The 19,968-nt window shown below is 40.8% G+C and overlaps 1 protein-coding gene across 3 annotated transcripts; it reads left to right on the top strand.

Moving 5' to 3' along the window:
* Positions 1-1,085: 1,085 nt before the first annotated feature.
* cdk12 (cyclin dependent kinase 12) lies at positions 1,086-19,948 on the top strand. Of its 3 annotated transcripts, none has more exons than XM_057354545.1 (15): positions 1,086-2,975; positions 4,010-4,657; positions 6,453-6,650; positions 6,732-6,871; positions 9,942-10,112; positions 10,196-10,385; positions 11,184-11,240; positions 11,527-11,628; positions 11,721-11,798; positions 11,878-11,994; positions 12,290-12,421; positions 12,594-12,799; positions 13,081-13,485; positions 17,211-17,350; positions 19,839-19,948. In XM_057354545.1, exons 1-15 carry the CDS (start codon positions 1,894-1,896, stop codon positions 19,869-19,871), a joined length of 3,699 nt encoding a protein of 1,232 aa, XP_057210528.1. In that variant the 5' UTR covers positions 1,086-1,893; the 3' UTR covers positions 19,872-19,948. The 3 variants fall into 3 exon arrangements, with proteins under 3 accessions (XP_057210528.1, XP_057210527.1, XP_057210526.1); XM_057354544.1 differs by having other exon boundaries at positions 19,766-19,865; XM_057354543.1 differs by lacking the exon at positions 19,839-19,948 and having other exon boundaries at positions 17,211-19,464.
* The last annotated feature ends 20 nt before the right edge of the window (positions 19,949-19,968 follow it).

Raw genomic sequence — 19,968 nt, forward strand, 5'->3', positions numbered from 1 at the left:
TCACAACATCAACCTATCCTCAGTTGGTTTTTTTATGCATAATAGGAATAGGGGAGCTCCAAGCAGAAGTCAATGTATTATTTATATTACACGTAGTTTAGTAAGTTAGTGTGCTTGGTGGGCTAAATACATTGTGAATGAATGTGTCATGATTAAATAGCATGAAGATAATTATTTTTTCATGGTGGTTTAAGTAAACTGTACAGACTGCAATTCATTTGTGGTCATGTTTTTGTTATGCGTTTTCCGGGTATGGTTTGCCAGACCCTCCCCCAGTCGTCGTAGCCAATGGAAACTCAAGGAAAGAGTTCGTCATTTGACGTCTTCCTGGTGGTAACACGAGGCAGCGTTTTCCCAAACAAACAGCAAGCAGTGTGACATAGAAAGAAAAAAAAATTGCCCAATTTTTGATTTGTAAGATCAAAATTGCATCTTCAATCTACATACTATTTGCACGTAATATTTTCTAATAAAATAAAATCTTACTCGTACATTTAGCCTGACGAGACTTGCACTTTCTTGAAGCATAAATGACTGTGATATACTACCAGTAACAAGTAAACTTTAAAAGTATACGAATTTTTATTTAATTTATTTGTGCATGTGTGCAATTCAAAAACTGTATAGATTTATGAACTCGAGTGTGAATCCTATTGGGGTTTTTTTAACATGATATGGACAAGAACCAGTAAAGATTCGGTAAATGACAATGCAATTGAAAAAAATGTATAATGCTGATCTTTAAAAAAAAACAATGTTTTAATCTATAAAGACTACAAGAACTCGAACGAAGCGCGATGGGGTGGAACACATTTCCCCTTTTTGATTGGCTGTCGCCTAGTTACCATGAAGACGGACAGTGTTGTTGTTCCATAGAAACCCATAAGGAGCGGTCAGTTGGAATACGTGAGGACGGGTGAATAAATGTATTATTTAATATTATTCTAGTAAACACTTTCACAAGTATTTTTTCCATGAAATAACAAAAATATGAGCCGTGCCTTTATTAGGTATCGAACACATTCTGTAGTAGTTCTTTGGTATTTCCTTTTCCGTGGGAGGGGCTTTTACCACACATGCGCAGAAGAGGCTGCGCATAATTTGGGCTGTGATGGATGATGTGAATTCTCTCTGAATTAAGGGCCGTGGAGGGTTTTATATCCACGAACATCGCCCGAATTATAGGTCTGGTTACTTCCCAGAGCCGCTTAAGTAAACTGGAACAAATTTTAACACATAAATATGTGACAATTTCCGACAAATATGAAACTACAGAGAGTTTACACTGAATATTAAAGCGAATATGTGAACAAGAAGCAAGCGGGTCAAGTTTTTCATTTTCAGTTATGTGGTGAAATATCCATGCACAGCGAGCTTTACTTGATCAAAGCTCAACAGCCGTGTGCAAGGACATCTAAACAACCGTTTAGACGTTGATATCGAACAAGGATAAGCAAACTAAAACAAGGGAGCGTGTATTTTGTTCTTTTTTGGCTTTCGATGGGAGCTAGCTTAGCCTAAGCTAAGCCGCGCAGTGGAGTGGCGCGAGCGCAACGCGTTGACCGAAGCGCCCTGGAAGCGACTAGTAACACCATCGTGAAGGACATGAATCAGATGTATCGTTAAAAGGGTCGTTTTTTGTTTCTTGTGTACGTTTGGATACGTTTTGAAGCCATAAAGGAGCCAAGTCTTGCTTAGCCGCACCAGGGGATGACTTCTGGATACGCTGTGCGCAATAAGTCGCACGCGCATCTTCGTGCTTAGTAAACTTTTTCGTCTCGCAAGATTTTTTGTTTTTTTTACCCAACACTGTGCGATTTCTGCTGTTCATGTGCTGTCTTGACCGCAGAGGTTCGCGTCTCCAGAGGACACCGGTCGCTCTAACGTGGAGGTATGCCTGGATCAGACCGCCTGCATGCGACCAAAAGGAAGGCTGAATCGCTGTACCATCAGCAGCAGCAGGCGGCCGGTGGGGACGGTAAAACGGCTCCACCTTCGCACACCGGCTCCGGTAAGCATCTCCTAAAGTCAACGAGCTCTGCTTCTTCCAAGCTCAAACGAAGCAAGTCCAAACATGAGGCCGAAACCGCCGCCGTCGCCTCCACGTGCAGTTCCGCGGCGCCTCCAGCAGTGGGCGTCATTAAGCCGCTGGTGGAGTACGACGACATTAGCTCCGACTCGGACCCTTTCCTGGATTCTCCCGCAGGTGCGAAACCGATCGAAGGCAGAGACTCTGACCGAGTAGATTCTGATGACAGCAAAGCGGGGGTTAGTAAAGACAACAGGACTCATAAACACAAGCGCTCCCGGAAGAAGTCCAAAGACCCCCATCGGGTCCGGGAATCATTGGAAAGCGAAGAGAACCCCACAAAGAGCACAAAGGAAAAGGATCGCGCGAGCAAGGAAAGTCGAAAGGTCAAGGAGAGCTCACTTGTCTCCGCATCCAGGCGCTCGGATGAGTCCGGTAGTAAGAGATCCAGCGACTCTCTCTCATCCGCTGTGGTCCAGTCGGCCGTAAATCTGGGCAGCAGCGCATCCTCAGCATCTTCATCCCGAAGCAAGGAAAGCGGGCGTTCGCTGAAGTCCCGCAAAGACAAGGAAAAGAGAGAGGGCTACGAGGACAAGAACCGTCGAAAGCCCTCCAAGAGCCGCAAGTCGAGCCCCAAGGGGAAAAGCCAGTCTCGGGGTAGCCCTAGGAGGAAGGCCGCTGCCCAGTCGGTGAGTCCCAGGAGAAGTGCAGGGGACAGTCCCGCCACCGGAGAGCCGGACAACAGTTATTCCTCCAGGCGCAGGGCTGCGAGCCCGAGCCCGTACAGGGAGCCGTCCAGACGGAGCAGACAGAGATCAGAGAGTCCGTATGGACGGAGGAGGTCTTCGAGCTGCGAAAAGGATGGAAGTCCGTATGTAAGCAGGAAACACTCGCCGTGCAGTCCCTATGGCAACCGACGCTCATCCAGTACCAGTCCGGTATCCAGGTGAGTTGCCGCACGTGCACAAAAGCATCAACTTTTAATTTGACAGATCTGAAGTGTGCAAGCACGGTTTAATTCGTATCTAACATTTACTAATAATGCCGTCATTAATGGCAGTGCATGTTAGTTTTAACACAGATGAATAAATGCTGTAAAAACATATGGTAATGTGTTACAGCAAGGTGAAACTGTTTTTAAGAAATGTCATTTGTTTGCAGATTGTTTTTTGTTGAATTCAATGAAATGCACTCATTTTAGTGTCTAAATAGTTTTGGGGTCTGTGAAGAACAGCACAGGCTGAGAGGTGAGGTGTGTGGTAGTCTTATGATGATGTTGACATTAGACCTATTTTGTTTTGCATGATACATGCAATGTATGGAGGAAATTTTCCTTTCTATTTTATTTTTTACTCATGGCAATGTTTGTTATCTTGTTGAGAAGAGGTTTTTCTTAACACCATATCAGTCTTTATCATTCACAACTTGAGTCCTTTAGAGGACCTAGATTTCTTTGCAGAAATGTTAGCTTGAAAAATCAGCCCATTCCAGTGGCATTATTGTGAATTCGTGGTGACACTCATGTTATTGTATTATCTTTGTGCTGTCAATCAAACTTTACGGTGTTACTTATTTGATCGTAGATGAAGGTGAAAAAACTGCAGCGTTTGATCATTCAATCTACAGTATTGGCGAGGAATATTTGGATTTTTAGTTGCGTATGAATATGAGAGAAGGCTGGATAATGGTGCATTTGCTAATGTCTAAACAGTTCAAGCCATATTGTGCTTTTTAGTTGCAATAAAATACTTGATCAATGCTGAAGTAATGGGGTTTTAAATGTTGTTATTGGTACTCTCTTTGTCTGCAAAGTAGCACGTTGGTGCTTATGATACACCATGCAGTCCATTCAGAAGGAGAAAACAACATTTGATCTTTTCTTATTTTTATTAATTCATTAGCAGTGTGAAGAATATATTTAATTGACCAGTTTTTATGTTGACGTGATTTTAAAACATTTCCTCTTTCTCTCCTCTTCAGGCGATCATTACGTTCCCGTAGTCGCTCTCCACACTACTCGGCCTCTCGCCGTTCGTCCTCTCGTTCTCGCACTAAGAAACACTCTTTATATTCCGGAAGTTCGAGAGGAAAAGGCGAAGAAAGTCGATCCCCTTCTCATCTGCCGATCTCATCCAGCCTCGGGGCCGAGCTTACGCGAAGAAAGAAGGAACGTCAGGCGGCCGCCGCCAAGAACTCTCCCTCTCTCCCTTCAAGCACGGCAAGCGCCACAAACGTGGCAGCGAAAAACACTGAGTTAACACTAGAGACTGCTCCACCCCCTGAGAAGCAAAGACCTCCATCCCCACCTTCGAGCACCGTTACGCCGGAAGAACCGGCCGCGGCTCCTCCTCCACCTCTCCCTCTGTCCAGTCCTCCTCCATTACCCCTCTCGACTCCTCCGCCTCTTCCTGCACACTCTCCACCCCCACTTCCTCTCTCGTCCCCTCCACCCCTTCCTCTAAACAGCCCACGGCCAGCCGCTCCACCTTCAGCACCTGCTGTGCCTGTTCCCTCCCGGTCGAAAAGCCCCATGCAGAAATCCACACAAAGTTCTGGACACCTGGTGAAGACCTCCACCCTCCCACTGCTCCCACTTCCACCCCTTCTTCTGGGAGACAGCAGGGACAGGTGAGATTTCACAATTTTATTGGCGGTGTTCTTTGCAATAATGAAACAAAATAATGGAGGGATTTACTTGTAATTTAAAAATGTAATGCTTCTATTGATCTTGATGTAAATGTTATCTAGTCTAGTTTTTTGTGGTTGTATGATGGTTGTATGTATCACCTGTGTGTCGTAACTGGGGAACCGCCTGTATAATTTATAGCGGTAAATTGATAGTTACCCAAAAATAAGAACCATCATGTCATTCAAAATCTGACTTTTCTCCAAAATATTTCCTATATGACTTTCTTCTGCAGAACATAAGATAATGAAAGAACATTTTGTTTGATCAAGCATTCCTTTAAACTAAGGGCGAAGCATTTGACAACCGTGAAGTGTCAATTCCTAACATGTTCAACAGTTGTACAAGCTAGCAAGCAACGGTTAACTTGTTAAATTCTTTTGCTTAAAATGTTGTTGTGCTTTCATTTTTTTCACGTTTAATACTGCTTGCTTTGATATTCTGTCTATGATGGTAATGCAACACCTGCTTTTGTCCAAACACTCTTTTAGGTCACTGTCCACAAAGCCGTGATGACATATGGAAGATTTCCTTAACAAACAAAATAAAAATGTAGTTTTTCTTGTTTAGTGTTATGGACGCAAGACAGTTAGCTGTGTTAAGCGGTGCTCAAGGTTGCCTATGCAAAACCCTCCATCACAATGTTAGTTTGATGATGTTTCCTTGTTTCTTTTTTTCTGTCCCATGTATGTACTGGCACTGCCCTATGTCAAATGTATTTCTGTGATGTTCAAATCTTTAGTTTGAACAGTAGAAGCAGGCAGGATTTTTTACCTATGTATAAATACATTTTCACTTATTGTTTCCTTTTCCCAGGGTGTCCGCCGGGTCTTAAAAAGTATTAAAAATTGATAAATCAATTTAGAGAAAATGAAGGCCCTTAAAAAGTATTAAGAAGTCTTAAATGCCATTTTCCAAGGTATTCAATTTTGTATCATCTTTTCATATTTGTCCAAAGAGGTCATATGATAAAGTTTGCCTGAATTTAATCATTGTAGGCGAATAGTGGGAGGTCCATTTACACCCGGTTGTTAAACAACATCGTTGACTAATGGGGAAATGCAAGTTTTCGTGCAAATGGTTGGAGGATAAGGAGTTGGAACCATGGCAGAGAGCCGTCTCTGGGAATAACCGTGAGGTGTACTGCTCTGCGTGTCAGAAGGCGATTAGCGTAGCCTCGTTGGGGATCAACCATAGACTGTATAAAACATGGACGTAGTGTCCGTGGCGTGACGTCACCCGTAGGTTTGTGAAGAGCAATTCTGAAGCCTAAAGTGGGCAGAGCCTGCTGTCAGGAGTTATCACAAACTAAGGCTGTTTAGTTGTGCAATCTTCCAATCAGTGTAGAGTAAATGTAAGGTAAATGTCGCCAATGTAACCGATTAAAACTTGAAGTGGCGATGAGGTCTTGAAATGTATGAAAAGTGTCTTAAAAAAGGTCTTAATAAGTATTCCATTTAGCTCCATGATTCCTGTATATACCCTGTTTTTCAACAAATATGAAAGTTTTTTTTAAACAAAGAAAAATGTTACTGTGGTATCTGGTATACGTTTCCCCGTATGTTTAGAGTGTGGGTATTAAATTCTCTATATTAACAGTTCTTGTCAAGTCTAAATAACCAATTTTAACCAATCAACTGTCAAAACCAAAGGAAAAAAATTGTGCCTCTGTTTTGGTTTTAATAAACTCTTCCAGTAACTTCTTCCACTATAAAACGGTCTTTTCTGCTCTCTCAGTCTGAAGAAGAGTCTTTCCCAGAGGTCGTCACGAAAGGAACGAGTGAAGGAGAAAGAAAAGGAAAAAGAAGTCAGGACACGCCTTCTCAGCGATTTGCCCCTCCCACCTATGCTTCATGGCGGAGACCCCTCCCCTCCACAATCACCTGTCCAGGAGCCTCCGAACCCCCAGCAACCGACCTACAAGAAGAGACCAAAGTGAGTATCGCTAAAGAGAGAAAACCTCATAATGCATGAACAACAGTCTGAACATTTGTTGTTTGCGTGAAATGTCTCCAGGATTTGCTGTCCGAGGTTCGGAGAGAGGAAGCAGACTCAGAGCGACTGGGGCAAACGCTGCGTGGATAAGTTTGACATCATCGGCATCATTGGAGAAGGAACATACGGCCAGGTGTACAAGGCCAAAGACAAAGACACAGGTGCGCTGCCTCCGTGTCATCCTTAAAGGGAATGAATGATCGGGTGTTGAAGTTGAAAATATAAGTTTAAGATCATCTGCCAGATGTGTAAATATTAGAGGTCGACCGATGTTGGGTTTTACCTGCCGATAACGATTAATTAACAATATATCAATTTTTTATTGATTCTGAATCAAAACAACACTAAGTCCCAGTTCTATATTCTACCCCTCGCCCCTTACCCCTTGAAACAAAGTGGCAAGGGGAAGGGTTACAAATTTTCCGTTAAGAAATGGGACACCACTACTACACTGGTATACGTCGTCATACGTCGTTGCTAGCTCATAACGTTAAGTCAGAGGACATGCGCCGATGCACCGGGTATATGACATAAAAATATATTTTCTAATATCGTGCAATCAGTGCTGTCCGCTAGCAAACTTTAGCGATTTTTTTGCAAACGTTAAAAGAACATAACCGTAAATACAAACACAAGATTGAATGTAACATACATAAAATGAAAAATTGTCATAAAAATCCTTATTAATGGCTAAAATTACTTACAGTTGGGTCTGCTTGCTCGAGTGAGCAGCCATGTTGGAAGTTTCTCTTAGCCCTTCGTTTGAAGTGAGGTCCCGAAAAATCTTCGTTTGAAGGGCTATCTGGCCCTTCCCCTTACCCCTACCCCTCCAACCAAAAGAGAATTGAGACAGGGAAAGGGGTAGACTTGGGCCTAAGTAAAATAGCAATGAAGTTTAGTGTGTGCCTATAGAGCAGGGCTAGTCAACTGGCGGCCTGCGGGCCTTAACATTTCAAAAAAGTAGAGAGACTTTAAGAACGGTGTGCTTTAAGAAATGCACTTCCTGTGACGCCACGTCTTTGAAAGTCCAAAACGCTGCTACATTCAATACGAAAGTTATTCCCGCGGCTCATAACGATTTCCGTCTTATAAAGCGATTTGATCGGTGTGTCTAAGAAACGCAATGTTATTTACAACATTACAATCGGCAATCCACAGCCAGGCGGTCGATCGGACGAGTGCCAAAACGCATCTTGTGCCCTTGAAAGTAACTGCAGGAAAGTACTACATCACATGAATTGTAGTCTCAGATAAGGAAAGAAAATGTTGTTTTTATCACTGCATTTATTGTGTAAGATGTAACCCGCTATATTTACGAAAAACAGCAGTTCATCTCCCTCCAGAACTTGCACTTAAAAGGATCTGCCCTTGTAAGTGTGTAGGGCACATGAAAGCGACTGGAATTCACCTGAAGATGCGATAATAATTCATAACTGTAATTCATAGGCGGGATTATGCTAATTGTGAATGAGCGTGCATGCGCGCCTTGTTTACGAATGATTGGAATTCGTTAACATACACACATTTTACTACGAAATCTGACGTTTACGAAGGAAAGTTTTCGGGAAGGTCTGTTTTACGCACAAATTACTCTGAATTTACTCGTATATTTACGAATGTTTCATGAATGAGGCCCAATATCCCTATTTATTACACGGCTCATTTGAATGCTTGCTTCTGATTGGCCAGTCGCTACATTCCAAGGGTTGTTTTCAAATAACAACCGCTCAAAACTAATAACATCCTGTAACCCGGATGCTGCAAATCATTGAGAGGGGCAGTTTAATATTACACAAAAATTAATTATGAATATGTCTTTTAATAACATACATATATGACGTTATATTTACAAATGATTAAACCAATTTGCCTGTTCGTGACGTTTGAACGTCGTTTCTTACTTTAAAACCGAACGTAAACAGCTTTTCCTCGCGGATGGTCTGCATTCAATAAAAATGAGCTAATAAAATATTTCCAATTCACATTTTATGTCCAGTTTTTTTCTCATGTGGCAAGTAGCAGTGTAATAAGCGGGATAATGTACAAGCAGCCGGCTGTTAACGCGAAATAAACCTAGGGCTGGGCGATATATCGTGCGATTCTTATGCTCTCAGTTTCTCAATGATTTACGGTTAAATGCAGCCACATCCGAAAGCCAGAGGGCGCTCTTGCGCAGAAACTCCAAATATAAGAAACAGAAGAAGAACAATTAGTTCCAGGAAATGCCAGTGGTCATATTCTATCGCTGTTCTTCAAACCTTTTCAGGTATTTTCATGATAATAAAGTATATTTATAGTGATGATGTTTGACGAGTGTTGCTTTTTCAAATGTACGTTATAAACGACTCAATCTCGTAGTCGTGGTTTTAGATCGAGCAGTACTTCCTACTGATCAAAGAGCCATAGTTCACGGAAAAGCTGTGCATAAAACATCAAATCGATTTCAGAATTGATTTAGACGTATAATTAGCGTGAACCGCGATATATATCGCCCCAAGACCCTTCGCGTCGGGTCCTGATCACACTGTCGAGGCTTATTTCCGCGATAACAACCGGCTGCCTGTACATTATCCATTACTACTTAAATATTATGAAAAGGCACAAATACTGGATCCAATATTTCTGTGCATGTTTTAATGTATGACCTATAAGTAACAGCAACAAAAATAGTATAAAAGGAACAAAATGCAATAAATAACAGAAATACAAAATAACAGAAGCCCACCCATACTAAAGTCGTGACATTTAAACATTTTTGCATGCATTTTCTCTCACATTGTCCTACCACTTGAGCGAATAGGCTACTAATGTAAGCGCGCTTTTGTCGGCAAAATACTGCTGTTCTCCATTAATGCAGCATACAGTCAACAAATGAATTACTTTTTAACGTGTACTGCAGTGTGCTCTACCTTGTCATTGTCAAACTTTTAAATCCGCAAATAATGTAGCCTATTCTGCATAGTGTAGTCTCACGTGATGCGTCTCCACAGGCTGTCAGTATTATTTTGATTTCCTCCTCTAGAGGTCGCTGTTTTACTCTCATATCACAGTAAAGTTTTCCCTGCTGCGTCTGGATCAAACGCAACCAGGAAAAACTATCGGTGGGGATTTTTGCAGGTTAATAAGATAGTTGTTGTTATCGAAAACGATGACTATGCCAACCTCTAGTAAATATAAATGTTGATAATGTGTTTGTCCTGACATCTGTTGTGTGTGTTTGGGTTTGTAAAGGTGAGCTGGTGGCACTGAAGAAGGTACGATTAGATAATGAGAAGGAAGGTTTCCCCATCACTGCCATCCGAGAGATCAAGATCCTGAGACAGCTCAACCACAGCAGCGTTGTTAACATGAAAGAAATCGTCACCGACAAACAGGACGCTCTCGACTTCAAAAAGGACAAAGGTCTGTTCGGTTCTTGACTTGATATGTGCTTCCCTAGTGTTCATGTAAGAGCATCACAGCTCATATTGTGCATGTGTGTTCAGGTGCGTTTTACCTGGTATTTGAGTACATGGACCATGACCTCATGGGTCTGTTGGAGTCTGGACTGGTGTCGTTCTCTCATGAACACGTCCAGAGCTTCATGCATCAGCTCATGGAGGGATTAGATTATTGCCACAAGAAAAACTTTCTGCACAGAGACATCAAGTGCTCCAATATTCTGCTAAACAACAGGTACTATAATGAACTACTAAACGGTGTTGGGGATTTCTTATGGGTCTTGTGTCCTTCTGTCTGATCTTATGGGTGATTCTCACGAAATCTTGGTTTCAAGATGTCAGACATTATTTTCTTAAAAACACTCGCATCAACAGATTTCCTTTTGATTCATTAAAAACAAGGTATGACATGTTTGAAAGCATTCGTTTCAAAACGTTTACTAACAGTTTAACACAATTTTCAACTTTTTTTTTTACAAAAAGGCCATAAAAATGCTCATTACCGTAACCATTTAACACTGTCGATCCCATAGCATTTTTAAGCAAGTTTTCATCAATCATACAAAAGACGAAATTAATTAATTATATTTTAATAGAAAATTATACATGTAACATTTTTAAGTGCGGAAAATATACCTGTATCGGTAATAAGAATGAAAATACGCAGCGTAACGAAAGAATATTAAGCTTTTTACTAGAAAAATATAAAGTAATTTGTTGACCGATTCTGTCAATCTAGAAGAACATCCATTTGAATTTGAATTATACTTTGTTAAAATGAACGTGTTACGGTAATGAGCAATAACTAAGCAATAAAATACATAAATAATTGATTCCTATGTTACAATTATGCTTTGTGCAAGGTAGAGAACACAATTATCTTTATTATGATATTTTCTTTTTACCACATTACATGTTTTATAATTAAAATCTTTGCCGTAATGCTTCAGTGGTTTCGTGAGAATGACCCAAATAGGCTTTTAGTTCTTTAAAATGCAAGTACAGCCTCTCTTATGTTGATTGTGGTTTACAGCGGTCAGATCAAGCTGGCAGATTTTGGGTTGGCTCGTCTCTATAACTCGGAGGAAAGGTAAGTCATGATGTCAGAGAATTGATTTATTTAGAATGTGTTTATTTTTGTGAATTTAAAGGAATAGTATACCTGTGACAATTCTCACGATGTTCATTGAAACTCATTGGTGCATCTTAAAGAAACACACATAACAACTAATTATAAGATGCAAAATTCAAGAGTTATTTTGGTTTCACAGGATTTTTAAACATCATAATTCAATCCAAAGTAGACGTGTGTGTTATTGTAAGCTGATTTTAAGTGGATGTGAGTTGTTTACAGTATGATCTCTGGTCATTTCCAGTCGGCCGTACACCAATAAGGTGATCACGCTGTGGTACCGGCCGCCCGAGCTGCTGCTGGGAGAGGAGAGATACTCCCCCGCTATAGAAGTGTGGAGCTGCGGGTAAGATCACATCTGTTACCCTCTCACACCAACTGCATTTGTGTGATGATTATATTGCGACGCTAATCATGTGATTTGGATTTTGTGTACAGGTGTATTTTGGGAGAGCTCTTCACCAAGAAACCAATTTTTCAAGCTAACCAAGAACTACTGCAGCTGGAGCTGATCAGGTGTGTTTACATTCACTGCAGCGATGTACTGTTTGTGTAGTATAGACTGTGGTGACATGGTTGTATTTGTTTCCGTCAGTCGTCTGTGTGGGAGTCCGTGTCCTGCCGCTTGGCCAGATGTGATCAAGCTGCCGTACTTCAACACCATGAGACCCAAGAAACAGTACAGACGACGCTTACGAGAGGAATTCGCTTTGTACGTTTCTCACGAGTTTCTCAAATACAGCAGAACATTTTAACTTAGGTTTATTGTGTGAGGTTTCTTTTTTCATCTTAACTTTGGCCTTGTTCACCCTGCAGACAAATGCAGTTTGGTTTTTAAATGGTGCCTTCAGATTTCATCACTTGCAAATGAATGTTTATTTGTAATCTAATGTTTAATCTTCATTGGTTGCGGTAGTAACAATGTGATCTGTGCCACAACAGGCGAGAAAGATGTCAGTGTGGAGTTTAGTTTTTCTCCCGGTAGGTAAAAAATGCCTTTCTTACAGCCTGCCCGCCTCCGCTCTTGACCTGCTGGACCACATGTTGACGCTGGATCCATCGAAGCGCTGCACAGCCGAACAGGCGCTCACGAGTCAGTTTCTGTGTGACGTGGAGCCCAGCAAAATGCCGCCCCCAGAGTCAGTGCATGTCTCATGTTATTTACAAATTCACCTCTTTTGCGTTTGCAAATGCAGCTTTTATCGTTCTCCATCGTCAAGTATTCGTGCAACTTTCAATAATGATTTGTCGTTCACATGACGATGTGTATTTATGAGATTTGTCGTAACAACTCCTTTTATTATCCTGTAGTTTGCCTCATTGGCAAGACTGTCACGAGCTGTGGAGCAAAAAGCGACGGCGACAGAGGCAAAGCGGCGTGCCTGAGGAGTTACCTGTTGCCAAAGTGCCGCGCAAGGAGTCCGGAGGATCTGCCGGAGGGGAGAACAGCCGCGCGCCCCCGCCTCCCCCCTCCGCCCAGCCTGCGCCTGCAAACATCACAACTAGTGAGCTTGAAGGTGAGTTATGAGGTGTTTTAGCTTCTAAACCGTCTCTGAACCTGAAAAGGCTTTCTCGATGTAGGAAGCACTAATCTGATTGGCTGACTTCTGTTTTTTAATGTGTTCTTATGTCCATATGCAAGTAACCGTTTCTGCATTTTTCGCTGTTTTATGATGTGTTTGTGTTGTCTCTCGCAGCATTAATACGATTATTGTAGAGCGATCTGTCGTTGAAATGCGTAATATATCCTCATTTAAGAGATGCCAGTTGTAACTCGTATGCCGCCTTGTACGCACAGGTTTGGGAGCCGCTGCGGAGCAGTTGAACCAGACCGAGCTGGCGGTCCTTCTGAACCTGCTCCAAAGTCAAACAGACCATCTAAACCTCCCGCAGATGGCCGAGGTCCTCCGCAGCTCCTCTGAAGCCTCCACTTCAGTGCTGGCCAAAACGCCGGCCGCCGCCCCCTCCATGCCCGAGCTGGACCCCGCGGAACTGCTCAGCCATCTCTCCACCTTACTCCAGTCCTCTAGCAATCCTCAGCCTTCAGGACTCCCGCAGGAAGACCAGGCCGGCCTCCTCACGCTCCTGTTGGAGCAGCTGATAAAGGCTCCGACACAGGGGGCGGACGAAAGCAACGGAGTTCAGTCGGACGAGGCCGTGGCACGAGGCAGCTCTGCTTCCGTCAAGGGCAGCAGTCGCGAGGGCAAGTGTTAGCTTAATCTACGGGTGGGACGGGGCGCGAGTAGTCAAAAAAAAAGGTTGTAACGTCTCATCAGCTCAACGCGTGGCGGGTTTGTGGGACCGGCCCGCAGTAAGGCTAATATACGCTTTTCATGCAGAGTTTTTCGTTGTTGTTTTCTTATCTTATTAAGGGGAACAGCTAATTAGTTGAAAGACTGCAAGCTAACAAAATAAATAAATTGTCATGTTTATTTGAAATCCAAATGTTTTTTTTCTGCTGTCGTAACTTTCCACTAAATTTTACAGCCTTGCAGCGTTCAGTTGAAATTTCATAGGAACAAAATCCCAAGCCGCTGGTTTTGTGTCGTTTGCAGGATGCGTTGGTGTCCCATGGACTGACACATACAAAAGATCTTGTGTGCGCTGCACCCCGAGAAGGGTAAACCCTGAAAGATGGTTAATGTTTGCGTTAACCTGTAGTAGTTTTGGAATAAAGAGCAGTTTCGGACACATCTTCACTTGTGCCTCTGTTCTAATACACAGACTGATCTCTACCTATGAGAAAACAGCAGTTTTCTGAATCGGGTTGGCGTTACCCATCTATTGCTTTATGCATAGTTATTTTACACTGAACGGATATTATTTTGGGTGAATTTCACAAATCCTGTTGTGTCTGGGTAGTTCAACACAGCATCATGAAAATACTGATTGTTTTTTTTCCCCCTTATTTTCGTAAGTTTCCCCAAATGGTATTCATATAAATAATATAAGTGTTCTATTAAAAGTAATAATATTTATACTTGGTAATAGAAATTGTTGCAATGATTTTTTTTTTAAATTGGAATAAGTATTGATATGCAGTACATGACAGTATTTTTACTGTGGATGTAATGATAATCATGGTAAAAAAATAATCACAATTTGAGGCAGGTGAAAGTTGCAAAATGTCATAATGCAAACTATTAATGGTCCTAAATTCAAGCAAGTATTGATGGGCAGCATTCACCTGTTGCACACCTGGACGATCTCAACCGGTTTTGTGAGATTCCCCGTCTATCTTTGTTCTCGTACAGTGGTGCATCTAAAAGAGATGTTACTTACAATATCTTACTGATCTAATCCGGCTTTATAAAATCTTATTCTTGAGCTCGGCTGACCCTTGTCCTGACAGATGAAACCATCAAGTTCATGTTTGTTTCCAATCACTCTTTCCTTATATTTTTTCATAAGTAGTTTTCTTTTCTCTCGTAACTAAACAGTCTTTGGGTGTTAATCTGTGAGTACACACTGTAATAAAAGTCTTACTGTGAGACGAGTGTCAAATAAATTATAGATACACTGTATGTATTGTCAGCACCTTTATCGTTTTTTCCAAATGGATAAAGGTCTTGTTTATTTATTTTTTTATGTTTGAGTTTTCAAGATGTTTATTGGATTTTTGGGTAACACTTAACAACAAGGTGCTGTTTGTTAACAATTAGTTAATCCATTAGCTAACGTGATCTAACAATGAACAATACGTCTACAGCATTTATTAATATTAATTCATGTTCATTTCAGCATTTACTAATGCATTATTAAAATCAAACGTTGTCACTGTTAACATTAGTTATTACATGGCTCGTTGGAATGCTTGATTCTGATTGGCCAGTTGTGACATTTGCAGGTTCGTTGTTCCCAGAAAACAACCTTTCAAAACTAACAACGCACGGTAACTCGGATGCAGCAAATCATGTTGACAGGTTTTATTGACAAATTAAATATAAAATGTCTTTTAATAACATATGACGTTATATTTACAAGTGATTAAACCAATTTGCCTCTTCGTAACGCCGTTTCTTACCTTAAAACCGAAAGTAAACGGCTTTTCTTCACGGAAGGTCTGCATTCGGTAATAATGAGCTAATCAAATATTTCAAATTCACATTTCATGTCCAGTTTTTTCTCATGTGCCAAGTAGTACTTCACGTACTTAAGGCACCATGAACTAACATGAATAACTGTATTGACATGAACTAACATTGACAAGGATTAATAAATGCTGAAAAGCTAAATTGTTCATTGTTAACTAATGGCACCTTATTGTAAAGTGTTACCAATTTTTCTTTGCTGCTGAAAGTCTCCAAAATATTTTACATTGTCAGAGTTTGACCAGCAGGGTTTCATAAAGCTTGGTAATATAATTACAATTTTATTCATAATGTCTATTACCTTTAAACATGTAATGCTTCAAATCACCCTCTACTATCCATTACAACAAGTCAGCCATCAATTTCAGTAGTTTCAGAAATGTGCATGTGTGCAGGCATAAAGCGTGTTAATTTACCCACACAAACCTCAACAACCCACTGCCTGTAAAATAGTGTAATACAATCAAACTTTACTGTTAGATCAGTTTTGTCTCTTAAACTGTGAGTATACGCTTGGCTAGTAACATGTAAATAGGTTTGCTGAGGCGGGTTAGATTAAATAGCATGCCTTGTGGCTATGTAGTTTATCATTTAATGTCAAAAAACTTTTCATTAGGCTGGAATAAGTAAGACACTTTAGCTTGCATTCATATTTCCTTACATTAAAATTCACGCAACAGCTGAAATAGAAACATAAATAGTTTATCAATGTTTTAAATGCATGATAATAGTCATGTTTATAACCACAATATTTATGAACTACCGATATATATTACACAAATTTGCAAAGATGCATAGATCAATAGAAATGCATTAGTATTTACATCAGTCAATACAGTAGGTTTGGAATAAACGGTGATACAAACACACTTACCATATTTTGTTCCTTGTGCAAGTTCAAATGCATTAACCAAAAATGTTGTGCACTGAAGTTCTTGAAATAAAATCAACAAAGCTACCATCATTTCCTAAATGTACTGCCTAGGAGTAGGCAATCGAGCCATTTGTCATGTTCTGAAACCAAAGAACTCAAATGCATCAAACAAACACAAATTTAAAAGAATTTTTCTATTTGAGGATGCTAGTGTTATTAAACCTATGTATAAATGTGTAGTTGAAGCACATCATCCTCCTGTGCAAATAAATGTATGCTCCGAGATTATTTTTGTTAATCTGTTTATGTGTTCGCGTTCTGAATACAGAGTTTGACCACACCAGGCGCAATAAACCCGTGCTGTTAAAGGGGACAGCTCACCCAAAAATGAAGATTCTTTCATTGTCATTTCAAACCTGTATGACTTTCTTTTGCGGAGTACGACAGAAGATATTTTGAATGTTAGTAACCAAACAACATTGACGCACACAAAACCACTTATTCTCAAAATATCATTTTTTGTGTTCCACTGAAGAAAGAATCATAAACGGGTTTGGAATGAGATGCGGGTGAATAAACGATGACAGAATTGTTAGTTTTGGATGAACTATCCCTTTAATCATTGCTTCGTTATTTGGACCGCGGTCGACATTGTAGACACAATAAACGCATGTTAAATCTAGTATTTAAACGCCAAAAATACTGTGGAGGTCAAACCCATTTTAATCGCCTCTTAGGTAGCACTGCTGTGTAAATTTCATTATATTCCCTTTTCACTATTTAAATGCAGTCTATGTTATATGATTCAAATACTTCAAAGTGCTAAAAAATGTATAAAAGTAGTAGGATTATTTGGCAGCAAGAGTAAGCACGTATTGCTCGCGTGTAGTCACTAGTAGGTGCTGATTTGAATGTATTGATAGCAGTGTGTTGTATTTAACTCCGTCGTTTTTTCTCGGGCAGATGCTGCATTAAAAAAGCCCGAGGCGACAGGCTCCAAGTCTGCAGTAGCACCCTCCACCCCCGAACACCCTCGTGACGCAACAGCCGCCCTGCTCCATCTCCTCTCCCGTCAGACCTCCGAGGACCCTCACCCCAGTCAGGTACCCCCCTCTCCCCCGAGCACAACCCCACCCCCTGCATCCTCTCACGCCCCCTCGCCCACCGCCGGCCCGGAAAACGCTGCTACAGAGATTCAGTTCCCCCAGGACCAAGACCTGCGGTACTCTCTGGGTGGATCCACCGGCCCGTCCTGAGCCGGGACTGAGAGTCGGCCACTCTGAACTGCATCTGTTGCTTTTTTACTAGTTACGCTTGTGTCTGCCATTTCTTTCTTCCGTTGAAGGAAAAAGTGAATGTTCAAGGAAGGATTCTTAATTGCTGAATGGATGACGTGCATCCCTCCCAGCATTGTTTTGAGGTCGTCTGTCCGGTTAGTTGAAAATGTTTGTGGATCTGTAAAGGCTGCATAAACTTTGAATCCACATTCTCTCGTGAAATGGCTTTCCTCGTGCCCTTTCTTGTCCTGGTTCGGTTTCAAGTCCAGGTGTGTCCCATCTAGTAGGAGAGAAAAGAATGCTTGGTTTTATTTTGGGTGGCAAAAGTGTACTTATCCCCAGTTTTCGAAGCCTGTGTCGTATTGTTTTCAGGACCAAGAGGTTTAGCAACGTTCATTTAAATTGAAGGCATTTTCCCGAATTCTTGCGAGACACATTGGCCGGTCTGAATTTTAGCAACAGAATTGCTTACTTTGATTTTGTCTACGACAAATGTACATGTTGTAAAGTGACAATAAATTAAAAACGTGGCTGAGTAAATTGTGTCTGTCAGCGTTTTACTGAACTTAATGGTACTTTTGCCTCAATGTTTTAACATCCTTAAGATATTTGATTATAAACGTATAAATCAATCCGAATTGGTGTATAGGGATCAGGGTTGGATCAGGTCACGTGGGCTTGTCTTTTTTTCTCAAGCAAATCCGAGCGAGAAAATTCTAGTGCTAAACCATTTGCCAGAAATTCAGGAAAAATGTGTGTAAAATTCCGGATACGAATATTATGCATGTTCTAGAAAGCTTTTAAATGGGTTTCTGACAGGAAAATCAGAAAACGTGGTTGATATAGCAAATATAGACCTTGTTTACATCATTTGTCATAATTGCAGCTGTCTGAAAAGCTACTGTGATGTGCACAAAAGACACTGACAGATGACCTTTGACCTCACCGATGAGCCTAACGGGTCGAACATAGTTTAGTTGCTGTTTTCCGAGATCTGAATCCTAAACTTTCAACGGCAAATAACACTGAGAACTAGACCAGCAGAATCTCTAGATTTGCGATTAGTGTCGCGCCTTCGACAACCAAACGTTTGTTTTGGTTAATCTTTGATGTTGATGTATGTTCTTAGTTTCTTGATTCACTAAATGTTTGTTTTATTGTAGGCATTACATTCATGTAAAATTTCGAATATATAAATATTTGTGAAATATGGTATACCAATGTATTCTCTTGTCTTTGCTCCCAAGATTTTATCCACCAAGTGGCGCTAGTGAGCCTATTACAGTCTCTAAAGACATTTACTGTCGTTTTGTAGCAGTTTGTGTAACTCATGGCCGTGCGTTACAAAGGCTTGTTTTGTTATTTCCCCAAGCATGCTTGCAGATACAGTCGAGTCGCATCTATGCCTCTATATTTGCCTGTTAATTGTAATATTTGCAAAGCAGATGTCTCCTCAAAGTATTTGACATGTAAGCCATACCTAAAGATGTACGAATGCCATTACAAAGACGAAATCTAAGGCGGTGGTACCGTACGTATTTAAACCAAATATAGCACAAGCAAAACATTTGACAAAAACAAACTAAGATTAACTAATATTTTAGCGGTTCAAATGAAGACCAAGTGTGTTTGGACATTTTCTGGTTGTCCATTGTTAATGTGGTTAATGTGTGTTTGCACACCTGTGAACTTCATACGTCCACATACATTCTTAACACCAGGTGGTTTAAAATGAATCCAAGAGTAACTTGGAAAATGACACGAGTTATGAGAAAATCGTTTTCTCGCTTGCTTTGATATGAAGAGTTTCTTTGCAAAAGCAGATAACTGTTTTTAAAAATGTTTTTGATTCTGTTATCATGTTTCTGTGTTTTATTGTGTTGTTCAGCTGTAATTGTTTTAGTTATTACTACTTGATCAAAACAACCCAACTGCAGTTCGATGGATATTACTTGGAATGCATTTGGAATGATCTGTTTATGCAAATAAACTCTTCATACATCATATTTAAGGGCACTGTTATCTATATTTTCAATGTGACTTCAAAGTCATTCTAGGAACCACAGATTATCAATTAGTTTTAATATATATATATAATTTCTGAAGGATGCACTGAAATCGGTTTCCAGTATAAACGATTATTGCCCTCTCTCTCTATATTTCTCTATTAATCTCTTATTCACAAATGGAGGCCCAAAGAGGCTCAGCCAGCTGGATGAGATTATCTTTTTTTTCTGATAGAAATCAACGTCAGCACAGCCCCCAAAAAGCCAGCAAGTTGTCTCTCTAAGCCCCGCCTCTTTCCCGCCCCCAGGCTGATATAAGGACGTCCCACGCCGACTCTTAACACAGCCGGTGAGAGAGACAAAACCAGAGGTCAGGCTGATAAGAGAAAAAACACCAGCACATCTGAGAGACTCGAGGAAAGGAGAGAAATAACACGG

This window comes from Triplophysa rosa, linkage group LG16, assembly GCF_024868665.1.
Source record: "Triplophysa rosa linkage group LG16, Trosa_1v2, whole genome shotgun sequence".
NCBI lineage: Eukaryota > Metazoa > Chordata > Actinopteri > Cypriniformes > Nemacheilidae > Triplophysa > Triplophysa rosa.